The sequence below is a fragment of the Pleurodeles waltl genome, chromosome 4_1, assembly GCF_031143425.1.
Source record: "Pleurodeles waltl isolate 20211129_DDA chromosome 4_1, aPleWal1.hap1.20221129, whole genome shotgun sequence".
NCBI classification, from domain to species: domain Eukaryota; kingdom Metazoa; phylum Chordata; class Amphibia; order Caudata; family Salamandridae; genus Pleurodeles; species Pleurodeles waltl.
Genome location: NC_090442.1, coordinates 602,188,348 through 602,215,252, shown reverse-complemented (window position 1 = coordinate 602,215,252; position 26,905 = coordinate 602,188,348). Strand labels below are relative to the sequence as shown.

The window sequence follows — 26,905 nt, the reverse complement described above, 5'->3', positions numbered from 1 at the left end:
TCTAAAAAGGTCAAGGCTTGCTACTATTAGAGGATTATTGATTCATTTTTAATCCAGACTTCACAGTCTTCTCAAGATATTCCTGAAGATGATTTATTGAGTTACTTATTTATTAGAGCATTCCTTACCTATCTGGTCAACAAGTAAATAATTCCTTTATTATTGGCCATGGCTTGGTCAATAAAACACCATCATGGTAAAAACTAAATTCCACACCCAGTGTAATGATCTCTGCCCTGGTGAAATAATCTATTTCTGTGAATTAGCAAATTTATGCTTGGGGGAAAATTGAAGGCTATTTATCCTCTACAGATGACAAATTGAACAAACTTAACGTCATATTGATCTCTGCCCAAGGAAAGGCTAGGAAAAACAATAACTCATGTTCATGTGCTTCAGTATTAGATATACTTTTAGCATTTCTGAATGTATTGTAATCAGTGTTGGATGGCTTTAGATGAGATTCAAACAAAAAAGTCACAAGAAGACTGAGAAAGAGGGAGCCACTCAGAAGAATTAACTTAGTTCTCAAAAGATTCTAAAACCATTTCACTGAGTGCAGAAATCATCATATTCCCTCCTTGTTAGTGTGAATATTTGTGAATAAAACCCAGGCAGTCACCAGAAAGTTCTTAATAAACTGCCATTTTCAGTGGAACACAATAACGAGACAATGCCAGCTGTAGAGAATTTTGGCAGTGAATCATTACAAAGCCTACAATGTTACCCGCTTATCCAAAAAATGTGAGGAAGCTGAGTGAACAAGCAGGGTACCTGCAAGGAAATGCATGAATAAAAACAAAAAAACTAGACTGTCCTTATACCCAGTCTTTAAATCTTTTGATACACATTCCAAGCAGTCAAGGATGGATAAGCCTCTGGAGTGGAGACTTCTGAAATTAATCCTCAAAGCTAACGTCCCCTTCAGCTTAAATCTATAATGCCTTTAAGTTCTCAAAATACAACGTAATGCACAAATCAAAACATCATCAAGACGTACCACTGGGAAAAGAACAAATAAGGAAGGGGGTGAATCTAGTTAGTCAAGCAGCAATTAAATAACAACACAGTGAAACATGCTCTTAAGGACATTTGGAGAAAAAAAGTGCAAAAAGTTGATATAGAAATGCGATCTATTGGATCTTGTGCTGTCGCGTAGGCTCTCGTTATTCTAACAAGACTACTAAGTTTGGAGTGGCAGAATCGCGCGCGGTGTGGGAGGTTGAGTCTGACCCACTGCAAGTGATACCTGTCACTCCAATTTGGGTTTTGCTCCGGCTAGCTAGCAGTTCCTCATCTCTACCCAAGGGCAGGGATGATTGGGCAGCCGAGTGCATGACATAAATGGTTTCTCAGGGAAGCTGTGGTCACTCAGGTCACATCCGTTTCTCTCAGTTACGTTAGTCTCATATTCATAATGACAAACAGAGGCAGTGTATGTTTCAGTAAATTTTTAATGAAGCGACTGCATCTTATTTACCAAAGCGTGAGCTGCAATGACCAGGATGACACAACATAATAGGATTAGAATGGTGACGAAGAGAGTAAAGCATAAAAATAACGCTACCATATTGTCACTAGAGTCAATAGGTTAATTCCTATCTAGACTATAATAGAGCACAGCGTGTTAAGCTCTAAATCGGTCCTTCAGTTTCCCCCGGGAAGACACATCCCCCATACCTGAGCAAAGGCCTGAATTCTGCATTAGCCTCTGTAGGGAAGCATTCAGCGATCAGCATACAGTCATGGTTCTCTGGCTGGAGTCTCCCTCTAACGTGTGAATGACAGTGAAGTGTTTTTATAATAAAACAGCTGATGTTCTGAGAAAATGTCCCTACGTAAGGATGTGTGTTTTCTCCGAATGTCCGAGACTAAACTTATACCACGTTTACCGGCAACCTATCTTTCTATAGCCTTGGAAGAAGCACAGAATGAGCAAGTATGTCTTGTTAAAGAACGAAGTGCTGGCCTAGGCAAAAACAGTTAGATAGAAGAAAATAAAACAAGACCGTAAAAGTGACTGCTGCAACAATAATAATGCCAAGCTGAATAAAACATATCTAGGTGAAAGTGCACAGCGGCAAGCCTAGTATGCTAAAATAACATGCATGAAGCCTATAACTAAAATGCCTACACAATAGTGCCACAGTTGCATCGGCTGGGTGGGATGCCGAGCCATACAAACTAATCACTCATTCAAAACCTCTTAAAGAGGCTAGTACCTCGTTGATCCTGCACCCCCCTGAGTGCCTTCATACACTGCACACCCCCGGCTGTCAACATAGAAATTTTATTTTTCATGATCCTGAAAGCAATCCACAACAATCAGGCACAGTCTCGGTTGTCACACAATCAATATATTGTGTGCAGCTGCAAAGAATCACCACACCAACAAAGTCTTCTGGCAGGTGCAAGCTAGAATTCGCTGGTAGTACAATGATCAAGTTTCAAATTAAAATCAAATATATGGAGGCAAAAGACACACAAACCTAATTTAATAAATCCACAAGATCTGTCAAGTCTAGACATAGGCACATCACATGGAGTAACCAGCAACCTTGAAATCATCACATCCCTTGTTGTGATCCTTACTCTTCCCCTGCGTGCATCTGCAATAAGGTTAGAGTGTCACACTTTGCGTCCGCCCATTTTTGTTACTCTCATTCTATCTATAAACAGGGGAGCCCTAGTTGCCTTTGAAGACCTAGCTTCCTGCCACTTGGCCAGCAGGCGTGCCAAATAAGCAAAACTATTTTCAGGCTTTGCTACCTTTGCTTTTTTGTATAATCCCAGGTGGGAGTGTATAGTCTGCCTTTCACTTCTTGTACCAAGTTCTGAACCCCATCCCAGAATTAAGCAATCTCTGGACAATTCCAAAATAAATGGGCTTTGTCCACTGCAGGCGGTTGCACCTGGGACACATATCTGATACAATAGGATATATTTTATGTGACCTGAAAGGAGTCTGGTATGTCCTATGGAGTATTTCAAATTGGATCACTTCTAAACTTACATTACGCAATAACTTTTTGGGGTACTGAATAATTTTGGCCCATTCCTTAAGTGTAAAGTGTAAAGATTCTTGATCGGTGAGACTGTTCAGTGGGAAAATCTCTACTTTGGATTGATGCTTAAGGCTTTAATACAGAGCTGTGAAAGATCTCCTTGCCGCGCCATGTGTCTGTACTGTCTGCAAGGTATATGGTAGGTTCAGTCTTGCCTGTGTCAAAACAGACCTTATCTTCCTTGTCAGTGCTCCATATATCAGGGACTGACACACTTGACGCTGCATGTTCTCTCTCAGTTTCTCAAATGTAAAGGGGATGGTTGTCATATCTATATCCCAGCTTAATGATGTTAGCTTCACTTTTTGTCAAACACACTGGAACGTGTCTATGTGTGCGCAGCTTAGGTCTTCTTCGTGTTAGTATGAATAATACATCTTCTCCAACTGCATTTGGGTGGCTCAACAGTGTAATGCAGATGTAAATTCTAGTAAAATCCAGCACTTCTGATAGTAGTGTTTCAGCCTTAGTAGGGTCTCCCACATATTTGATTTCTTCCAGCTGCAAGTTTCCCAACCACCCTGCTACAACTGAAGCTGGGCTGGTATACAATAATTTCCATAATCAGGGACTGCTAATCCTTATTCCAAGACTGGTAATTGTAATTTGTTTTACAAAGCCATCTGGTTGCTACCACCTCCCCAATTCAAATTCAATTGCATTGACCTAAAAAATCTACCTGCCAATGCAGAGGCACAGTCACAAAAATGTAAAGGAAACTGGGCAGGGCAATCATTTTGGAAAACGTTAGCCTGCTCATTTTAGATACTGGTAGTTTGATCCAAAATTGAATGGGCTGCCTCATAGCAGTCATCATTTTGCCAAGGTTCCCTTCAACGAAGTACTGGCCCTTATGAAAAATTAAAATTTCTAGATATGTAAAAGTTTGCAAGTTCTATTGTATTGGGAGAGCTGGAAGAATTGCTTCTGTATGTACTGGCTGAGACTTCAACGGGATTGTACACAATTTGTTTTTGTTGGATTTAAGGCCTAATTGAGTGCCAGATCACTCTAAATGGCTGAGAACTACGGGCAGGATCACAACTGGATCCTTCACATGTATGAGCACATCATCTTCATAAAGTGAAATGTGACGTGTACACCTATTCAGTGTTACTCTTCTACTGCTCTCTTCTTGTCTAAGTGTGGCAGCCATAGCCTCAATTGCTAGGTTAAACAATAGGGGGGGATAGTGAGCAACCCTCTCTTATCTCCCTTGTTTCTTCCCAGTCCTCCAAAATAATTTTACTATTGCGGACCCTTGCTAACGGGGAAGTCATTTAATAAAATGGCCCATGGCATGAACTCTGGTCCAAATCCTTCTTTCTACAATACAACCTGTAGGAATCTCCAATTTAAGGTATCTTTTGTCTTTTCAATGTCAGGCTGCACGGTTCAAAGCAATTGGTTGTTGGATAAGGTGGCACAGTGTACTTATGTTGAGGGATTTATTCCTCCGGTGAATGAACGCAAATTATTCAGGATGACTCAACCTACGCAATATAGGAGAGAGCTGGTTAGCCAGCAATGTTTAACATTGGTAAGGGTCAATAGTAGCCCAACTCAAAGGGTCCCGTATGGGGCTTGAGTAGGGTAATTATAATTGTCTCGGTGGTGGTGTGAGCAATACATTAATCTCCTTACAATTTATATATCCTTTCAGCACTTGGGGTGTCTGTGTATCTTTGTATATTGCATACAATTCTTGCCACAGTACTTGGCTGCTACGAGTTCTATCCACTGCTATGCATTCAGTCTACATGGTCAGTAATAACATGAATATGGCAGATTGGGTGTTGCACATTAAACCCTGTATTAGTCTAAGAATTGAACTACAGATGAACTGTCAAACATGCTCCCTGGTATATTCTACGAACCATTTAGACTGGCAGGATCACAGACAATAGTAAGGATTACAAATAGTCTAGTAAGAAAGACTCTGTTCCAGGTCTTAATGCATTTCAACAGCTGTAACTCTGAATATTAGGCATCTGTGTTTCATTTTCTTTTTGCAGACTGTTATATAAATGGAGTAATCCACGAATCATGCAGATGTTTTTTTTAATGTGCCCAATATATAAGACTGGTTCCAAGTCAAACCCAGAAAATGACTGATTTGTAGCCATTTTGAACTCAAACTGTTATGCTATGTTACTATTTGAGCAACTGATTGACTGGTCTGAATACAATAAAATAAGCACTTGGTTTCAAACAGGAGGCTGGTTAATGGCAGTAGGACAGACAACATTGTTGCAGTGTCTCTGGTCCTTTACAAGCCCAAGATCCAAAGTAAGAATGTGTTTGCCTGTCTCATCGATTTAAAAAAACAAACAAAAAACAAAACCTTCAATAGTATAAACAGAGGTTGTTTGTGGAGCAAACACTATAATCTTTGTACTCTATCGATTTTGCAAGTTATGATCTCATTAAATACAGATAATGGGATTTAGGTTAAAATAGAAGGTAACTTGTCCTAATCTGGTAAATTTTTTACCAATAAGGGCTTAAAACAAGGCTGCATTGTTTATTTTGTTGTTTATTTTATGTCTCTGACATTGGCCTAGCTTTGGTAAATTGGAGATCATGTCCATCTAAACTTTGCCCTCACACACTGATGCAATATGCACACAGCAGCGTTTTATTGAACTGTACTAGGATGGGCCTTCAGTATACAGTAAGTGGGCTTTAGATATACTATTATCTGAACGAGCTGGAAATTAACAATAGTAAATTGAAAGTGGTTGCAGTGGTCAGCGATAGTACACCCAACCACTCATGGAAATTGGAGGGTAATAAAGTGAAACAGCAAAAGCCTACAAGTAACTGGGAATCTACTTTCAAGTTCAAGATGAAATTAAAGAACATTTGCTACACATAGAAAACAAGATTCTGGTAATAATGTATGTTTTTAGGAAGTGGCCAAGAAATCTTTTTGGCCTGTTATAATCCCAATATTACAAGACATAGAAGCAATAGCGTTGATGCATATCCTCAATAATTTGGTACCGTATTGAGCAGCACCCAGTGCAACTTATTTAGAACACTGTTCAGGCTTCCATGCTTAGCCCCCAAGATCTAATCCACATTTTTGTATTCTGATTCAGGTTACAACAAGCTAAAGGAGGATTATTTAGAGTAATTGTGAGCCAAGAATTGGAATCACCACCACTTAACAATATAATCCCATTGCAGAAGGCTAACTATTTTGCAGCAGCAGCTAAACATGTCCCCGTTAGGGAACAAGGTCTAACATATGACTGTTTAAGACTGTTAAAGAAAAATCTTTAAATTGTTTCTTATCTTAGTGATACAGAATTGTTTAAGAGCACAGTAGGCAACACTTTAGTAAATTCCAGCTATGAGATTAACAAAATCCAGATTAACCAGGCACTAGCTTCGTCTTGGGAAACTAAAATTCAGTATTTTCGACTTAACTTTGATCTGTTCGATCATCCTTTGATGATCTTGGAAAAAGGCTTTGGTTGCTGACTCTGTGATTATACGCTTGAAAGTGTTGCACAAGTGAACTGCTGCTGCCCCTCTTTTGGAAGTGAACCAGCTATAAAAACTCAACAGATATTAACATTTTATCTCAGTCCTACCCAGCCAGCAAACATATTTGGGAGTTTACTTTTACCATCTAGAAATAAGCATAATGCAAAGACTTTTATTTCCATCAATTCATAGACTTGGTCTTTAGCCTTGCAAAATAAAAAAATAAAATAATTGAGTTGTGTTTTAATAGCAATGAGGCGTCCTTTTAAGAGTTTTTTAACGTTTATAAAGATATTATTTTTTGATTTGGACATTAAAATGGTAAGATATGATTGTATGCTGAACCAAAACAATTTTAAGCTGCATTTTAGTAAATTTCATGTTTACAGCAGGCATACGATGTGTGTTAATTATTTTGTTTGCTTACAGAGAATGCTTAAACACAGACATATGCTAATCAGAATGAATTTTTAAAATTTTTACCAGTTTTTCGACTTTATTTTGTAGTTAAATGTGTTACCTTTACAAACAATACAGTCTTAGTTAACACTTGATAACAGATTACACAGACACCCACTCACTCACTCACTCTGAACTAGTGTTCATGCCTTTGTGTTTGCACTGCTATGCCTCAAGCATGGCTCATTTAAGAGTGTTTTGCAAAAATGTGGGTCTTCGCATTTTTTGTAAATGTCCATAATAAACAGTCCTGTGCATTTTAAGTGCATGTTGATGTAACTACTATTGGTTATGCTGTGAATTTTTATACCTCTGTGTGTGTGTGTGTGTGTGTGTGTGTATATATATGTGTGTGTGTGTGTGTGTGTGTGTGTGTGTGTGTGTGTGTGTATATATATATATATATATATATATATAAATATAAATGTATGTTGGAACAGAGTTCAACTTTTGGCAGATAAAACATTTTCCAAAACGTAAGACTTCACAGTTTTGAAAGGTAGATAATTGTCTTGTTTATTTGGTGGTTCCCTACCTGAACGATACCTTTTCTGATTGATAAGCTTTTTCTTTTACTGAATTTGCTGCAATTAAAGGTTTTTCAGCATTATTCTTATACGGATAACCGTTTAATGCAAAAGTCTGCTTTAATAAAACCTTTCTCAGTGCTTTTTCTTTATTTTAGAATTTATAGTCTTAACTGATATGTTTTCTTTTAGGTGCAGGCAACAGTAGTTGGCTTTCTAGCCGCCATTGCAGCAGTTATACTGGGCTGGATACCCGAGGGCAAATACAGCCTCAGTCACGCAATACTTTTATGTTCAAGCAGCGTGGCAACTGCCTTCATAGCCTCTCTCTTACAGGGTAAGAAATCTTCTTCTAAGTGTATGATTTATCTTAATTAATTTCAAGTAAAATTTAATTCATAGTTTCCAATCCTAATCCTTGAAATAACGTTAGGGTTCTTTGATCCAGAACTGGTTAGTCGACGTAAAAAGGCATTGGGCCTCAAAAGCCATTTAACCATGCCCATCACCATACAAAGCATACTTAATCTCACTCTTTAAATATCTCCCTGGTAGAGGCTATGTAAAAATGGTTTACTCCTTCACATTCTAGTCATGGCAGTACTAGACATGTACCACCGAAGTAGTGTGTAAACATGTTTCCCTGAAGTTCTGCTACACTACACTACTACACACTCTTCTCCAGATACAGTGGTCCGGCTCATTTACTGGAAGATTTATACCTTTTTTGCTGTATAGTCTTCTGTTGCAGTTGACTTTCATTAAAGCTTCTGTTTTGTTATATGCAATCTGTTTACATATTTTCCTTCTTAAACCTTTGCCAGCAGCTACTAGTATAACAATAGTTTAGATATCGCCATGAATATCAGTTGATTCTTGTCTGGACTTTTTTGGACTTTCAATGGCAGAAAACATGTTACTCCTGGGAATGTCCTATTTGTTACCTGCTGAACACTTTTATAGGATTTTCTTTTCAGTGACACTCAAAACTATTACTTGCCATTAAGGAGGAATGCTCGTTGGTGGAAAATGATGAGTCTACTTTGTGAGGACATTTGAATAACAAAATAACTTCTTAAAGCACAGCCACAAGCCTGGGCAGCTGGATTTTGGGTCTGCCCGGTGTATGAAAATGACTTGATTCAGCATACTGGATTTCAAAGTGAATGATGTACGAAAGAGGAGGAGCCTCAAAAATATTCAGCTATGTACAAGAGGACCCCTCCGTTCATTGTTATAATGTTTAACAGGAAGACATGCTGTGAAACATCAAGCACTAGTTCATTCAGACCATTTAGGATAACTGACCCTTACAGCAGCACCTTCATTTAGACAGAGGGATGCATTTGTTGCTAAGCAAGGAGTGAATTACAGCACTGGAGGGCCGTGTCGGCTATGAAGCCAGCTTCCACCCCATTGATTGATCAACGTGAGGCCCCACCTTGGCCCTCCCCATTCCTTTCAAGACTCTTTGTGCATACCAGCTGGACAAGGGCCAGCAAACTTGGTCAGTTGTCCCATTGCCTTCTCTTTTTCTAGGGATCTGCTTTGCAGTTAAATGCAGGTAAAGTCGAAGGGGAACAGCACAAGGGGGTTTATTGTCAAGTATGTTTGATTGCATTGTTACAATGGTTCATTGTGAAAAAGGTAGGCTAGTGGGCCTATCTAAAATGTAGATCTGTTCAAGAGAAAACTTAGAGACTGATGAGAAACTTAGGTCTGTAATAGGAATAACTAAAGCAAATACACTATAGAAGAATGTAGTGGGATGGCTGTCAGAGCCTGTAAAGGCCTTTAGTAAATGCATTTACCAAAAACTCTTAAGTAAAACACATAAGATGTATTCCACATTTGATGTAAGCAAGAAGCTGGTATAATTAACGACTTCAGTGTAGTTAAGAATTAAGTGAGAGCTTTGTGTTAGATTGCTTGCAGAAAAGATTAAGCACTAAGATTTCAAACCTATTGAGTAACATGAGCCTGCGAGGTACTACTCAAGCAAATCTGAACGATTCTGTGATTGATGAAATGTCTTACTTAGAAAGAGAGCCCTCAAACATAATACCTTAAACACTACTGCTGATGCAGACAGCATTGCCAGCAGTGCTCTACACTTTGAAAATGTTCTCAAGGGAACAAACTATTCAGTCAGACAGAATATGTAATATTGAGAGAGAACTCTATAATTGAGGACTAGCAACTGAAGGCAAGCCATTTATTGCAAATGGAATGGAAGAAAAGGATAGGGAACAAAAAGCTATTTGGCTGCTCCCTATGGGATGAAGGGCCCACATTTCTAAGGTGATTAATTATAGTGCCCTGCTTGAGGCCTTTGATGAAATGAATAGCCTGTAGAATATTACTACAATGAATATCAAGCATGTTAGCTTCTGAAAGAATACCTTGAGTTTCAAATATTTCCCGGTGAATTTTTATTTCACGTTTATCCATTATGCAGTCAGTAGATTGGAACAAGAATGTCCACATCAGCAGAATGATTTCAGTAAACAGTTTGGAAGGTTTCTAAGAGTGATGATCCTAAATATGAAAATCTAATAAAAATCACCTTATCAAAAAATGCACAATATAAAAATATGTCTCCTGATATTAAAGGTTGCTAGCACATGCAGCCAGCCTTTCAGCTCAGCATAGGCCTCTTTCTGCAAAAGTGAATCATGGACGTTCCTGTGACTGTTGGTGAGGCTAACTTTGTTCATGTGGTCTCCTGGGATATATTTGACTTTGATAGATGGTGTTAGCTTTTTTAAATTGACAAGCTATCTGAGCGTCGCACTAGCTTGATGGTCCAGGAATGTTTTTTTGCTGCTGCGACCCACCCAGTTCAATGCCCGACCCCTTTTCAGGCAGACAAACTCACCGCTCCCTGTGCCCTATAGATGCTGGGAGAGTTTTGACAGCACCTGTGGGCTGCCACACTCCCCCAATAAACTTACCTCACAACGGCTGGCCTGCAGGTACAGCCTTCCTAATTATGACTCATCTTTATGGGGATTCCTGCACAGGAGAGTCCTTGAACACCTACTTTAACCACCATCTTCTTCCTCCCATAATCCTTCACTAGAGGTATATGGTTTGGTTCAGGTTTAGATATCCAACGTGTTCCAAGATGCCCGCCACATAACTAACTTCTGTGGAAGCGTTCCTAATCCAATATCGTTGTATAGATTTCTTCTAAGATATTTCCTGTTTTTTTGCCTATATAAGGAAGGAAGTCCATCTACTCTTTGCATCTCTTCAAATAGTAGAATTGTTATGTTACTTGCTCCTAGCTCAGTCTTGGTTACTTCTTTCTGAGTTTGTGCAAATTATTCTCTCTCCTACTTTCCTGTTCTCCTTCAGCCTTCCTCCTGAGAATGTTCTCCTCCATTCTAGCCTTTCCCTTCTGGTAGCCTGGGTTAAGCTTCTATTTTGCAGAGAATTCCGCTGGTCATCTTGTGTCAACTGCCAACTGCTCCAGAGCAATCTTCCTCAGATAGCAGGAGGTTTTTTTTTTGCCTTCTTATTTTTTTCCTGCTTGGAACTCCTTCTGGAAGGCACTACCTGCTAGACGTTTACTTGCCAGCAGCATTGTAGCTACTGGAAGGGGTCATCCTCGCATCTGGCATACTAAGTTTGTGAAGATCAGACCATCCAAACCTTGCCAGAATGACAATGAGACATGGCAAGATTCCCCAGGAGCTCTGCATGTTTTGAAAGCCTTTGAATTATTACTGAATGTTGCTAAGCCTCCAACTGCTCTCCTTCTGCGACTGGATTGCAATTGTATTGCTGTAGGTCATAATTCAGTTGAATTTAGAGCAGTATATTGCAATATGGTAATTGTATTAATTGAAGTAATACCTATCAGCACTACCACAATCATTGACTTTTCATTTTACACTTTGACCTAAACAGTGTTATAATGGAACCATCAAATATTGTCGAGAACCATGTTTATAACATGTGTAGAACTAACTCTGACATTGTAATCCTGCTGCGTGGGTATTTGAACCACAAAGTTGCAGAAAATAATTTAATTGGTTAGATATTGTGGGTAGGACAACAGATCATTTGAACTCATCACAGTGTTTTTGGAGCCTATTTATAATTAACTAATTAGGTCCAAAAAGTTGTATCAATTAGTAACTGGTTAAATGAATTGGGTTTTAACATGCTAAATAGCCATTTTATGGAAGATCATCCTACAAGAAAGACCTTCATGAAGGGGCAAACTCGCCATCCAGTTGATCGTGTGTTTCTTGACACTTAGATGTTATTTGGTTTTATTTTCATGTTTGAATTTACGGCTTGGGAAGTAAGCAATTATTGATTGATGAGAATGATACTACCCTTGCTAGTTAAGTTAGGTCAGAGGTGACTTGAAACTAACGTTGAAAACACAGGTGGAAAATTGACAATTAAACAAGTTAGTAAAAAAGTGCACAATTGGTAGCTGATGTTTTTTCATAATGTATCAGCTAATATAGTAGATGGTTCGAACTGATGTATAGACTTTGAAACTAATTGACATTACATTTTGTGTCAGTTGTTAATGTTGGAGCACAGGGAAAATAAGTCTGGAATACTATTGACTCTATGCATTTGAAAAGTCAATTAAGAAAGCTCTACAGCATGTTCTCCATAGGAAAGGTGAGGACTTTGCTATATACAAATGTCTCCCAACAGAATACAAATTATTATTTAGAAAAAGGAGTACATGGAAAAAGCCAGGGCAAGAATGGAGGAAATAAGTCTTAAGATTAAGCTTTTGGAAAATGAAGGTTACTGCTGTGAGACATTCAGATGATGGTGAAGGCATTAGTGTGTTCATACTGGAGGAAATGTTTGTAAACCTCAGACCCAAGTGGCCCTGGCAGGATTCTAGTTATAGTCTGAAATGTGAGCCTTCAACTTTGTTGTTATGCCCAATTTATGGATAAAGCTCCCTAATAAGCCTATTATTGTTAAAATGAAATCTGTATGACCCAGAGTTTTATCAGACAGTATTGCTAATAACTTTTAACTATTTATTGATAATTCTTAGTACAGGTATATGTATGCTCCATATTGGAGCACTATATTTAACACACATACATTTAGCAACAAAAATATAAATCCCTTCTCACACTATAATGATATATCAATCAAATAGCATACTGAGGATACCCACATTTTTACAAGTGCCCTAAATCTTACGCTAATTTTTTTAACACTAGGGTTCGCCACAAACTAAAGATCCATAACACTTTGTTTAGTGGCAAAGGCTTTTTCCATTGAGATGCAATCAATTGTGTGGCCACGTGTGGCACATAGTAATCTTGTGATCGTTGGACACAAATCCCATGTTGTCAGGTATGAACCCCAGTGACAACAGGCCTGGATCAGCTGTGATTGGGTAACCCAGCACCTTCTTCAGATTTCGTTGGATTTGATCCTCCTACAACCCCACCAAATGTGGATCAGTTACACCTTTCCTCCCTGCACCTCCAGCACACATCCTGTGTTTCTGCATAGATTTAATGTAGTGTATGTGGTGTTAGATACTATTGGTACAACAGCTTGTAAGTTGCTTCTTGATGAATTTCAGTTTGATAGCATTTCTTCTTGTACTTCCAGATTTCCCTCTATCTTTCCTCTCCATTTTGCCCGGACATGGTCTATTTACCAGTGTTCCTGAAATATCCAGGGAGGCATGGAATCCGTTGGTCAGTAGAATGAAAGCATCGATGGGATTTCAAACCCTTGATGCTATGAAATGTGGACATTAATGACTCAAAGGTAGTCATATTCCTAATGGCCGCTTCTTTGAAATGGAGACAGAGCTCCTAGTGGTGGAGCTGAAGATACTGCAGTCTTTCAGTACCTGTGACACAAAATGCTTTTTTACGTTCCTAAAATGTCTTACCCCTGGTAAACTTGTTTTCAACATAGAGCAGCCTCCCCTCTTCCTTCCTCATAAAATGTCTCACTACTTGGCTGGGGCAAAGTGGAGTTTGGAGTCAATAGGTATGTACAGGGAAGAAAATGTTGTCAACCTGCCCCTAATGGACAGGCTTCCCATATTTCGAGTGGCTCCTTCATGACCTCTGAAATATATAGATTCTTAGGAATCTAGGGGATGTGTCCCAGATTTCGGCCCATTATGGCTTGCTGCATAAAGACACCTTTTCTCAGATTTCCCGTCTGATTGTTCTATTAGAAGTCAAACATGAGATGACTGGTACTGTCTGAGAAAATTGGGACATGCTGGTCCTCCCTATTTTCTGGTTGCCATTAGTGTTCTCCTATTCACACAAGCCGTACCCTCACCAAGTAAATCCTATGACATGTTATTGTTGGTTCACTCTCTCTGCCCTCGAGATCACAGAAGAAAGAGCCAGACAACAGTACATTAAAAGGGATAGGACATTCGTCTTTATCACGTTGCTGAACTTTTGTGTATGCTCACCTGTTTGTGATGCAAGTGCTGGTTTATGTTCTATTGCTATGCAATGCTTTTACCTGAAATGTTTGGGTTTACAATGCTGTATTCCTCCTGGTCCCCTTGTCGTTCTTCAAATTAGCTCACCCATTTATGCAGCAATCTAAGTCACCCAGCAAGGTTTACCTGTTTCATCAGGTCTGCTACAATATGCAATCTCAAGGCTGACTACTTGGCTGTACTCCAACCATCTATTTTGTTTGTGTGCTTACCCACCAGAAACCTAAAGGAATACTTTGCCCAAGGCAATCACGTATTCCCCTCAAGCACTGTTACCACTGTGCTGAAGCAGAGATATTGAGGATCTCTGACTTTTCTTTATTGATATTGAGTCCAAAGAAAGCTTCAAACTGTTTTAGGACCTATTTTACCTTAAGAACTGAGGATACAGGTTAGAAAAAGTCAGCAAGACTTTATCTGTGACCAAGCTGATTTTATACTTTGCTTCAACAAAGCCTATGCCGGATATCTTTCTATCCTGCTGGTCTCAGGCCACTAGTGGTGCCACAACAAAGTGAATAGGATGAGGGACAAAGGTCACCATCACTAGATCCCCTGTGGAGATGCACTATATCAGAGAGGCCCTCATGTATTTTGTGGCATCCCTTAGGGCTCTGTACTTTTCCATAATTGATCCCATCATCTGTGGTCCACGTCCCACCCTATTTAGTCCCATATTACCCTGTCAAACATATTTTCCTCATCTAATTCATCCCATTAGAAGAGATGGGAATCCCTTTTCTTCTCCTTTCTTAACCAGGAGTGCAATTTCCCTGTCCTACACTTTTCTACCCTTAACCCCTTAGCTGCTGGGCCTCCCCCCTAGCGCTGAGCCCTTTTCTTTTGGCTATTTGGGGTAGTTTGCGCTTAGGGCTCCTTGACTTATTTTCCACATATGGTATCCATGCCAAATTTGCATCCTTTGTTTCCTACATCCTGGGGGTTGTAAGGTTACCCAGGGTTTCTGGATTCCCCTAGAGCGGACTGAGAAAATAGGCAAAATATAGCAAGATTTTGAGGTGTTTTTTGTAAAAAAATGTATAGAAAGATAGGGAAAATTTACTCCAGGTAAAAGTGTCTGTTTTTTCCTTAATAGTGTCATCTACGAACGGTTTGCTGTACTAAAGTCACCATCTTTCCCAGTTTTCAGGAACACGCAGAGCTGAATCCAAAAACCTAATTTTGTTCCACAGTTGTGCCATTTTTCTAAGAGGTAGCCTATTTTCCTTATCTTTTGTGTTCTCAACCTACTTACAGTTTGTGGTGGAAACCAGTGTGAAACCCATAGGCGATCCAGAAAAGCTGTAGATTTCTCAAAAGTAGACAAAATTCAGAATTCAGCAAGGGGTCATATGTGTAGAAACTTCAAGGTTTTGCCAAGGGAAAGGACTATTGAAATATTGAAATTGAGTAGGAAAAAATGGGCACTTGCGACAACTTTTTCATCTGTAACGTTTTGCCACATGGGATGATTGACCAAAGCAATATACCATTACGTCCACCAGGCGTAGTTGAGGGGATATATGGGGTTTGTAGGTTCTCCAAGAACCCAAGGTACCTGGAGCCAACAACTATGCTGCACTGTACAAAGATTTTTCATTGAGTACCGAGTATAGACAAATTCTTATACCGAAATAGGCAGAGTGAAAAATGGGTATCAAGGAAACTTATGTATTTCTGAAATGGGCACAAGATATTGGGTTTAGGTGCAGTGGTCTTTTCTACACCTCTAAATTTATGGTTACCCTTACTAGCATATGATATGGAGGGTATTTTTCAAAGAGTCGTCTTTCTTATACACTGGCTTACATTGAAAGTCACAAATGCAGTGGAATTCGATAGTTAATAACAAATGTTCTACTATTCAATGTTCTTAAAAGTCTCCCAATAAAAATAGTACCTCACTTGTGTGGTTAGGCCTATTTTTTCTTTTTTACTTTTTAACCAGAATCCCTTGCAAACCTCAAACTTAGACTAAAAACACTTTTTCCTCACATTTCTATGATGGAAAGTTCTCGAATCTGTGGGCAGCCACAGGCTTCCCTCGACCCGGCATACTCCCAGATCTCCTGATAAAAAATGCTACCTCACTTGTGTGGGTAGGTCAAGTACCTACGGCAGGAAACGACCCAAAACGCAACATGAATACATCACATTTTTTCACTGAACCTTTTTTTGATAGTGTGGGTAGCTCAAGGTTTTGGACCCTAGCCCTGCTGGCATCAAGGGAATTCTAGCCAACCTGTACATTTTTGAAAACTAGACACCTAGGGGTATCCAGGGTGAGCTGACTTATTTTTTTACCCGGAATCCCAGCAAACATTAAACTTTGACTTAAAAAAACACATTTTCCTCACATTTCTAGGCCCTTCCCTTCCATGGGCACTTGGCCCACCAACACAAGTGAGGCAGGGTTTTTCTCAGGAGACTTGGGAAAACGCAAGGTTGGTTTCTGCACTAACCTCATAACCCCATTTTGAGTGGAAGGCCCAAAAATATGTTCAACTCCTCCAACGAAGTGGGAGTCCACTGGCGTGGCCCGGCTCTATCAACTATACATCCAGCATCACCAGTGAAAGGCGGAATTTGATCCTGAACTGAATTAGGGGGCTGCCAAGAGAGCACTCCATCTGCACTTGCCTCCAAATGTGCCTGCTCTATAGGTTGGTCTATCCTGCTGCCATTGTCCCACAGCACTGACTGTGCTTAGGAAGGCACAGCACGACTGTCATCACCGGCTTCCCTCAGAATTTATGTAAGAGGAGTCGTCAGATGGGACTCCGCCAACTGGAAAATCACTTCCAACTCTGCCCCACTGTCCTCTCCTTCAGATGCTGTCTCAGTATCTGATCCTGCCTCAGAGTTGTCCTCCATAACCTTAGTAAGGGCATGAGCAGCAGTCATCTTACGAGATGCCATCTCTTCTTCTGGCTAAAGCTGTCCTTCTAAAACACTATCCTAGGTAGAAGGCAGATATGTTGTTCGTAAACTGTTGGTGGGTGTTTGTATGAGGGATATGTGCAACAGTAAATAACATTGGGGACTTTACCTTGTCTTCTTCCCTCCATTAACAGGTTCTCCAAAGACAGTAAAAAAAACAACAAAAAAAGGCACTGTTTTACTTCGCCTTGCCACATACTCATCCTCACAGCCTTTAGCTCTGGTGGCGCCGAGTGTGACAGTCATTTTTGGCATTCCCCCTCCCATAGCCTCCTTTTTGCGTTCCCTCACTACCTCCCAGCAAAAGTGCCCTTAATCTCTCCATAGCCCCTCTCGCACATACATTTCATTTATTTTAAAGCAAAGGTAACAGCTGGCTTTATTAATCCACTGAGCTATTCACATAATAACAGATCTGTTCTTTGCAGCAGGCATATTAACCTTCTGCACTACTTCATGGCGTCAAAACTGCTACTAGACAAAAGTCCGATCTCACTCTCTCTAGCAGGAACATAATCACTAGAGTTATCTTGATATTTTTATTGCTGCCTGAAAGCTTTATATGCCCAAAAGATATATAGCTATAGATATATATCTCTTATAAACAGAGAGAGATAGCAACAGATTTCTCTCTCTCTTTATATAGTGTACATGTGTGTGTATATATATATATATATATATATATATATATATATATATATTTGTCCACAAACCACTCCTTGCATTTCTCAAGGAAGTGCACGAACTCCGCAACGTTAAGCATCGTATTCATTTATTCAGTCTTCATCATTTCCATAATCTCATGAACGCTAGCACCATGAAACCAACGCAACGCGTTTCGGCGTCCTCCGCCTTGCTCACAGGTATTCCATTCACATAATTTATTTGAAATTTAAAACTTGCATCTAATGGTTAAAATAAACAAAGGACCAACATCAACACCCATCGTGCATCTTAGTAGGGGAGCCATCTTGGAACATGCCCTCTATCCCCACCTAAGAGCTTATTCATATATTTTCAGAATAATTATATTTCTCATTTCATTCCATTTCATTAATCTTTTCCACATTATCAATATATATTTCTCTATTTACACAAATCTCAATTTTTTATCTCAATGTTTTTCTCCATTTCTTCAATTTTTTTCAACTCTCAAATTATATGTCGCCCCAGTGGGCATATACATTATTCCTAACATGATATCATCCAATATTATGTCACCTTAATATTCTCTACATCCTCTTATTTTACAGTTTTAAATCGCCCCAGTGGGCATATACAGTGTTCCTAACAATTTATCACCCACTGCTGTGTCATATCATTATTCAATTTCAGTTTTTATCTTCTCCTATTCAATCTATTAAACAGGATTAATCAAGCAACCACATAGGGAATTGTTGATTTTAAAACCGAACACAATTTTATATACATAAAAAATCACCATTATAAGGACATAATTCAAAATCACTGCAAATTATAGAAGGCATGCCAAAAAACGGCACGTTCCAAACAGACAGTGATCCTATCCCCCAAATTTTAAACCTTAAAAAACTAAAATTCTAAAAGAATTTTCCATAAAGCCCCACACAGGCTTATCTGGACACAGATGACGCACTTCCATATGTTGTCTACTGACTCCTTACCCCCGACTTTTCTTACCATTTTACACAAAATGATTTAAAATGAAAGTAGGGATCTATAGGAAAACCTCTTAAGTGGCCTTTCACAAACAGAATCTACAGGAATCACCAATTTATCCTTTCAATTCCTATTTTCATTTTTCTTCTTTTTCATTTTCAAGGGATAACCATCTCTTCTCTCGTAGGGGATTTCCATGTATAGTCATAAGCACTGAATAGTTCCGCGCGCCTGCGGGGACCCCGGAGCACTGTTGTGTAGTATATTCTTAAGTGCAATCATCAGCTCCTTGACAAAAAAGGTCTGTGAAAAACACTTAAGAATAACAATGTGCAGCCTATGTGAACAGCTACACAGGCCAAATTGTTAGAAGAAAAAACAGTTGTAGTGTAAATTTCACGTTTAAACCTCTATTTATTCTATAAATACATAAATAAATACATTCTCATATTTTATTTACACCTCTCATGAGAATAAAACAATGTAGGGCAGTGTAGCCCATAGGCTGCCATTATACAGAATGAAAATAGAGCTGTGCCTTTAAGAAAGTAAAGTCTTCCTGTTTCCCATCATGCACAGCAAAAGGCAGTTGCCTCAGTTCTTTTTTCCGGCTCCTTTCTGACAGGACCCTGAAGCATTGAGCTCTACCTCACAAAATCCTTTTGTGACAGAAATTCATTTAAAATCTTTTGAATTTCATTTTCACTCGACGTTTTTAACATTGAGTGATAATTTTCTGCTTTTTTCTGTTAGATTCTGACAGAATTTTGAGGTTTTTCTACTTCAGAAATGCCTTCACTGTTTGACAAATGTCCTTCTTGTGGCAGAAAAAAGGCCAAAACAGATCCACATCGGGTCTGCATAATTTGCCTTCCATCCAGCCACAAACCGGAGTCGTGTGACATCTGCAAAACCTTCTCCAGAAGGACCCTTCGTGACAGGGAGAAGATCCGACTCCAGGCGAAAGAGGACAGGAGGAAAAGTGGTCATTCTACCACAGAGCGAGGAGAAGGTCAGTCTTCTACCAGGGCTCACACTGGTTCCTCTATAACTCCGACCAGACCGGCTCAAAAACGGCACAGGTCTCCGACGACGTCGAGGGCGTCGACGTCGAGGCAAGGAACAGCGCCAACATGCTCGCCGTCGAGGAGTGGTTCGCCGGCGAGAAAGAGACATCGCTCGCCGTCGACGACGATTTCGCCGTCGAGACGGCGTGGACTTTCGCCGTCGAGATCTGGGTCACCGTCGACACGGCGAGGACGTTCCACGTCGAGGAGATCTGAATTCGGTTCGCCGTCGAAACGGCGAGATCGATCAACGTCGAGGGGTGCTCGACGTCGTAGACGTTCACCGTCATCACGGCGACGTCGAGGGTCGTCGTCGAGAGATTCTCAACGGCGAGAAGAATCGACGGCGAAGGGCACTCGCCGTCACCGTACTTCGACGTCGAGTGTGTCGACGTCGAGACAATCAAAAAGACCTAGGAGGGTTTATACAACCTCAGAATCCTCGGCTTCACTCATCCTCCTTCCAGCGTCTCCACAACTCTCTCCTCGACAATCACCATTGCCACAGACGCCGGTAACACCTACGGCGCCTCTTCCGGCTCCGCCTTCAGAGTCTGTTTTGAGGACTCCAACGCGGTCTGTAAGACGTTCGGGACATTCCTCTAGACGCTCTTCTTCCTCTCGGCACCGTCATGACTCACAGAGATCTCAGCATTCACATCACAGGCGTTCTTCTTCGTCTACACGGGACTACTCTCCAACCCTATCGGACTCACCGTCCCCGAGAGTGTCCCCCATAGATGATGTGAATACGTTCCAGGAGGTCTTAGTACGAGGGGCAACCAAGCTGAACATCCCGCTGGCGGTACCTGCCCCATCGACGTCAGTGATCTTCGAGACCTTGCATCACAGGACATCTTCCAGACCTTTGCTTCCACTGGTTCCAGGTCTCCTTGAACCAGCAATGGATATTTTCCTTGCACCGGCCGCAACAAAGTCTGCTCCTTCCAGACTTATTAAAAAATATCGTCCACCAGAACAAGATCCTCTATTCTTGAGGTCGGACCCAGTTCCTGATTCGGTGGTCATAGTAGCGGCAAAGAAACTGCATTCAACCTCACCATCTTCTTCTTCACCTCCAGATAAAGAGAGCAGAAAGATAGATGCTGCAGGACGAAAAGTATGCTCTACTGCAGCCGTCACGATGAAGGCAGCCAGCGCTACTGCGTTATTAGGGCGGTACGATCGTGCCCTCTGGGACTCTTTAATGCAGTTTGCGGAACATCTTCCTAAGGATAAAAGGGAAGATTTCCTGGAGGTCGTGGGTGAGGGAGCCATGGTGTCTAACCAAATTATAAGTGCTGCAGCTGACTCTTCGGTGCTATCCGCACACAATTATGCACACGGGATAGCGCTCAGAAGGCATGCATGGTTGAGACTTACATCACTCAAACCTGAAGCGCAGCAGAGAATACAAAACCTGCCTTTCTCGGGCTCCACCTTGTTCGGTTCTCATGCCGATGACGAGATGGCTAGAATGAAAGCTGAACTAGATACCTTGAAAGCGGTAGGCATGGAAAGACCGAAAGAACAAAGAAAGGTTTTCCGGCCATATCAACGACGACTTTTCACCCACCGGTATCAGTCGCCACACTGGATGTCTTCGCGCCCCCAGCAGCAGCAACAACAGCAGTACCAAAGGGGTTTCTCTACTCAGCGAAGGTCGACAAGGGGTCGTTCAACACCTCAAACTCAGGCAACTCGACAGGCTCCCACGTCTAAGCCCTGAATCTTTGCTTCCCCCTCCTCCGTTATCCACTCCGGTAGGGGGAAGTATCTCAAATCATCTGGACGAGTGGCTACGCATCACAACAGACGCCTGGGTATTGAATATTGTGAGACATGGTTACGCTCTCAGATTCACCAGTTCTCCACCATCTGTTCCACCCAAAACAGCCAACCGCCATCTCGAAGCTCTACAGTTAGAGGTCAATATCCTATTGCAAAAAAGAGCCATAGAACCCGTTCCCATCAGCCAACAAGGGAAGGGGATTTATTCGAGATATTTCCTTGTACCGAAAAAAGACAAACAAGAGTTTCGTCCCATCTTAGATCTGAGGACAGCAAACAAATGGATTCGCAAAGAAAAATTCAGGATGTTAGCCTTACACCAAATTTATCCACATCTACGTCAGGGCGACTGGCTATGTGCGATAGATCTTTGCGACGCTTACTTTCATATCCCAGTAACCAAAAAACATCGAAAATTCCTAAGGTTCACCGTCGGAAAACGCCATTACCAATTTGCAGTTCTACCTTTCGGCCTAAAATCAGCGCCAAGAACTTTTTCCAAATGCATGGCGGTAGTAGCCGCCCACTTGAGGAAACAGCGAATATTCGTCTACCCCTATCTAGACGATTGGCTCATAAAGGCCTCCAGTTGTCTCGAGACACAGCAACATTTCGAATGGACTCTACAACTGCTGCAAAAACTTGGTCTTCAAGTCAATCTCCTGAAATCTACAGCAACACCTGTTCAGAGGTTGCATTACTTAGGGGCCATTGTAGATACCAGGCTAGGAAAGGTGTTTCCTTCGGAGGAACAACGGTTATCGATTCTCCAGAAGTGCAAACAACTGCAGGAAAGACCTCAAGCCACTGCAAGAATAATAGCTTCTCTACTGGGCTCGATGGCGTCTTGTATCCATCTGGTTCCCAATGCTCGCCTCCATATGAGACCATTGCAGGAAAATCTGGAGGATCAGTGGTGTCAACTGAGGGACGATTGGGAGTACAAAGTCCTTCTTTCTCCTCACACCCTACATTCCCTCAAGTGGTGGTGTTTACCCAGCAATCTCTTGGTGGGGATTCCGTTCCAACAACGGCCCCCATCTCAAACCATCGTAACAGATGCGTCACTGATCGGATGGGGGGCGCACATGGAACATCTTCGAGTCCAAGGCGAGTGGTCACAGAGAGAGAGTCTCTATCACATCAACCTGCTGGAACTTCGCGCAGTCCACCTTGCGCTCAAAGCCTTCCTTCCCTCTCTGAGAACGGAAACTCTCCTTCTCCAGACAGACAACGTGGCCACTATGTACTACGTGAACAAACAAGGAGGCACCAGGTCCAGAATTTTATCCAGAGAGGCTCAGACAATCTGGCATTGGCTTCTAGCCAGGAACCTGTCACTAGTGGCAACTCACCTGCCCGGCATCCAGAATGTTCAAGCGGATGCCCTCAGTCGGGTAATGGACGAGAACCACGAATGGGTACTACACGACGACGTCGTTCATTCCATTTTCGCACTCTGGGGTACCCCCTCTACAGACCTATTCGCAACCCCAGAAAACAAAAAATGCCAAAACTTCGCCTCCAGATATTACCATCCAGGGACACTGGGGAATGCCCTGTGGATAAGCTGGTCAGGAGCATTTCTTTACGCCTTTCCACCGCTTCCCCTGATTCCGGCGGTCCTCCAGAAGCTGTCCAATGTTCAGACCAAAATGATCCTAATTGCTCCGGAGTGGCCACGCCAGTGGTGGTTCCCAGACCTTCTTCACCGGTCACTCAAACCACACATCAGGCTACCATATCGTCCGGACCTTCTCACGAAGTTCAGAGGGCAGATATCTCATCCCAACCCCTCATCGTTGAGTTTGGCAGCATGGCTCCTGAGCTAGTGCAATATGGACACTTGAACCTACCTCAGGACTGTATGGAAATGCTGAAGGAAGCAAAGCGCCCTTCCACACGATCAGCCTATGCAAGCAAGTGGAAGAGATTCTGCATTTGGTGTTTACACAACAACATTGACCCGGTTTCCTGTGGGGAACAATCTATCCTGCCATACTTGTTAAGTTTGGCAAAATCGGGCTTACAACTGTCGTCAATAAAAGTTCACTTGGCGGCGATAACGGCATACAGAAAGAGTCCTTCACAAACTTCCTTTTTTCGGATTCCGATTATTAAGGATTTCCTAGAAGGTTTAAAGAAGGTTTTTCCTCCCATTAGAAAGCCTTCTCCTCCATGGGAACTGAACGTTGTCTTATCACGTCTGATGCTGCCGCCATTCGAGCCGATACATAAGGCATCGCTGCAGCATCTCACATGGAAAGCTGCTTTTCTGGTGGCAATCACTTCAGCGCGTAGGGTCAGCGAAATCCAGGCCCTTTGCGCTCAGGAACCCTACACGGTTTTTCATTCTGCGAAAGTGGTAATGAGAACTCATCCAAAATTTTTACCTAAGGTAGTCTCCGACTTCCATGTGAACCAAACAATTTCATTACCGACTTTCTTTCAGAATCCAGCTACCCCTGCTGAGAGAACTCTGCACTCTCTGGATGTAAAGAGAGTCTTGAAATTTTACCTGGACAGGACAAAAAGCTTTCGAAAATCACAACAGCTTTTTATTAACTATGGCCCAATCAGAACAGGTTTGGGCACATCTAAACAATCGTTATCCAGGTGGATTGTTTCATGTATAATGTTATGTTATCAGTTAGCAAACAAATCCCTTGGTGGTAGGCCAAAAGCCCACTCTACCAGAGGGAAAGCAGCTACTGTAGCCTTGATGAGAAATGTCCCTTTGGCAGAAATATGCAAGGCTGCCACTTGGAGGTCGGTCCATACCTTTACTAAGCATTACTGCCTTGATACAGACGCTAGGGCAGATGCTCAGGTTGGGCAGGCTTTGCTCAAGAATTTGTTTGCATGATTCATGTTTTTCTCAGTATTCTTATATCTACTCCACCGCGGTTATGGGGATGGGCTTGCTACTCTATTCAGTGCTTATGACTATACATGGAAATCCCCTACGAGAGAAGGAATGGTTTCTTACCTGTAACTCCAGTTCTCTCGTAGGGGTATTTCCATGATAGTCATAAGCAACCCTCCCTCCTCCCCGGTGGAGTTGACATAGAACATGAATATTATGGAGGTTGGTACTCCAACAAATGTTTTGTTTTTTCTTCATGTCAGGTTAATAGCCTCCAAAAAAGAACTGAGGCAACTGCCTTTTGCTGTGCATGATGGGAAACAGGAAGACTTTACTTTCTTAAAGGCACAGCTCTATTTTCATTCTGTATAATGGCAGCCTATGGGCTACACTGCCCTACATTGTTTTATTCTCATGAGAGGTGTAAATAAAATATGAGAATGTATTTATTTATGTATTTATAGAATAAATAGAGGTTTAAACGTGAAATTTACACTACAACTGTTTTTTCTTCTAACAATTTGGCCTGTGTAGCTGTTCACATAGGCTGCACATTGTTATTCTTAAGTGTTTTTCACAGACCTTTTTTGTCAAGGAGCTGATGATTGCACTTAAGAATATACTACACAACAGTGCTCCGGGGTCCCCGCAGGCGCGCGGAACTATTCAGTGCTTATGACTATCATGGAAATACCCCTACAAGAGAACTGGAGTTACAGGTAAGAAACCATTCCTTATTCTCCAAGATGTACCTCTAATTCCTCATCCCTATTCAATCCATTTGGTGTTTTTGTATTTAAGGTTCATATATACTGGGACTCTTGTCTCTTCAATAATAACTCCCTATTTCCTCCTCGCTTTAGAGGAGGTATCCTGTCAATGATGAAAAAAACTGAATTTGGATACATCTTTCATGTGAATCTGATCAAAATGTCTTCCAACAGGGTAGTGTGTATCCACCCAAGTTATTGCTCTCATGTGTTCCAATATATGTTTTCTAGTGGCATGTTTAGTGCTACCTACATACCGTAGTTTACACGGGCATTCGAAAATATATACTGTGAAGTCACTAGAGCAGGTGAGGTGAGTCTCATCTTACCCGTGAGAGGTGATTGGTATTGAGTCCTCGTCCTGCAATGTCTACACGCTTTACAATTTCCACAAGGGAAAATACCTTGTTTAAATTCTCTCTTCTTCTCGTGATTAATATCACTTATGCTCAATTTATCCTTCAAGGTTTTGACCTTTCGAAAAGTAATGCTAGGGAAGTCTCTAACCCCTTCGCTGCCAGGCCTTTTCCCCCTCCTGTGCCAAGCCTTTTTTTGGCTATTTGGAGCAGTTCGCGCTTAGGCCCTCATATCTTTTTGTTCACATAAGCTACCCAATCCAAATTTGCGTCCTTTTTTTCCGACATCCTAGGGATTCTAGGGTTACCCAGACTTTGTGGGTTCCCCAGAAGGAGGCCAAGAAATTAGCCAAAATACAGTGGAAATTTCATTTTTTTTCAAAAAAATTGGAAAATGGGGCTGCAGAAAGAAGGCTTGTGGTTTTTTTCCCTGAAAAGGGCATCAACAAAGGGTTTGCGGTGCTAAAATCACCAGCTTCCCAGCTTTCAGGAACAGGCAGACTTGAATCAGAAAACCCAATTTTTCAACACAATTTTGGCATTTTACTGGGACATACCCCGTTTTTACGATTTTTTGTGCTTTCAGCCTCCTTCCAGTCAGTGACAGAAATGGGCATGAAACCAACGCTGGATCCCAGAAACCGCAACATTTCTGAAAAGTAGACAAAATTCTGAATTCAGCAGGGGGTAATTTGTGTAGATCCTACAAGGGTTTCCTACAGAAAATAACAACTGAAAAAGAAAAATATTGAAATTGAGGTGAAAAAAACATCAATTTTTCTCTACGTTTTACTCTGTAACTTTTTCCTGCAATGTCAGATTTTCGAAAGCAATATACCGTTACGTCTGCTGGACTCTCCTGGTTGCGGGGATATATAGGGCTTGTAGGTTCATCAAGAACTCTAGGTACCCAGAGCCAATAAATGACCTGCACCCTGCAGTGGGTTTTCATTCTATACCGGGTATACAGCAATTCATTTGCTGAAATATAAAGAGTAAAAAATAGCTATCAAGCAAACCTTTGTATTTCCAAAATGGGCACAAGATAAGGTGTTGAGAAGCAGTGGTTATTTGCACATCTCTGAATTCCGGGGTGCCCATACTAGCATGTGAATTACAGGGCATTTCTCAAATAGACGTCTTTTTTACACACTGTGTTACATTTGGAAGGGAAAAATGTAGAGAAAGACAAGGGGCAATAACACTTGTTTTGCTATTCTATGTTCCCCCAAGTCTCCCGATAAAAATGATACCTCACTTGTGTGGGTAGGCCTAGCGCCTGCGACAGGATATGCCCCAAAACACAACGTGGACACATCACAGAAAACAGAGCTGTTTTTAGCAAAGTGCCTACCTGTAGATTTTGGCCTCTAGCTCAGCCGGCACCTAGGGAAACCTACCAAACCTGTGCATTTTTGAAAACTAGAGACCTAGGTGAATCCAAGATGGG

At 41.3% G+C, this 26,905-nt stretch overlaps 1 protein-coding gene across 2 annotated transcripts in view; it reads left to right on the top strand.

The window, feature by feature from the left end:
• Nucleotides 1-26,905, top strand: part of SLC41A2 (solute carrier family 41 member 2) — a 325,633-nt gene that overhangs the window by 99,868 nt on the left and 198,860 nt on the right. For both annotated transcript variants that reach the window (XM_069229008.1, XM_069229009.1), the window contains exon 5: nucleotides 7,739-7,883. In XM_069229008.1, the coding sequence (XP_069085109.1) occupies nucleotides 7,739-7,883 (145 nt within the window). The remainder of the gene's footprint in view (nucleotides 1-7,738; nucleotides 7,884-26,905) is intronic.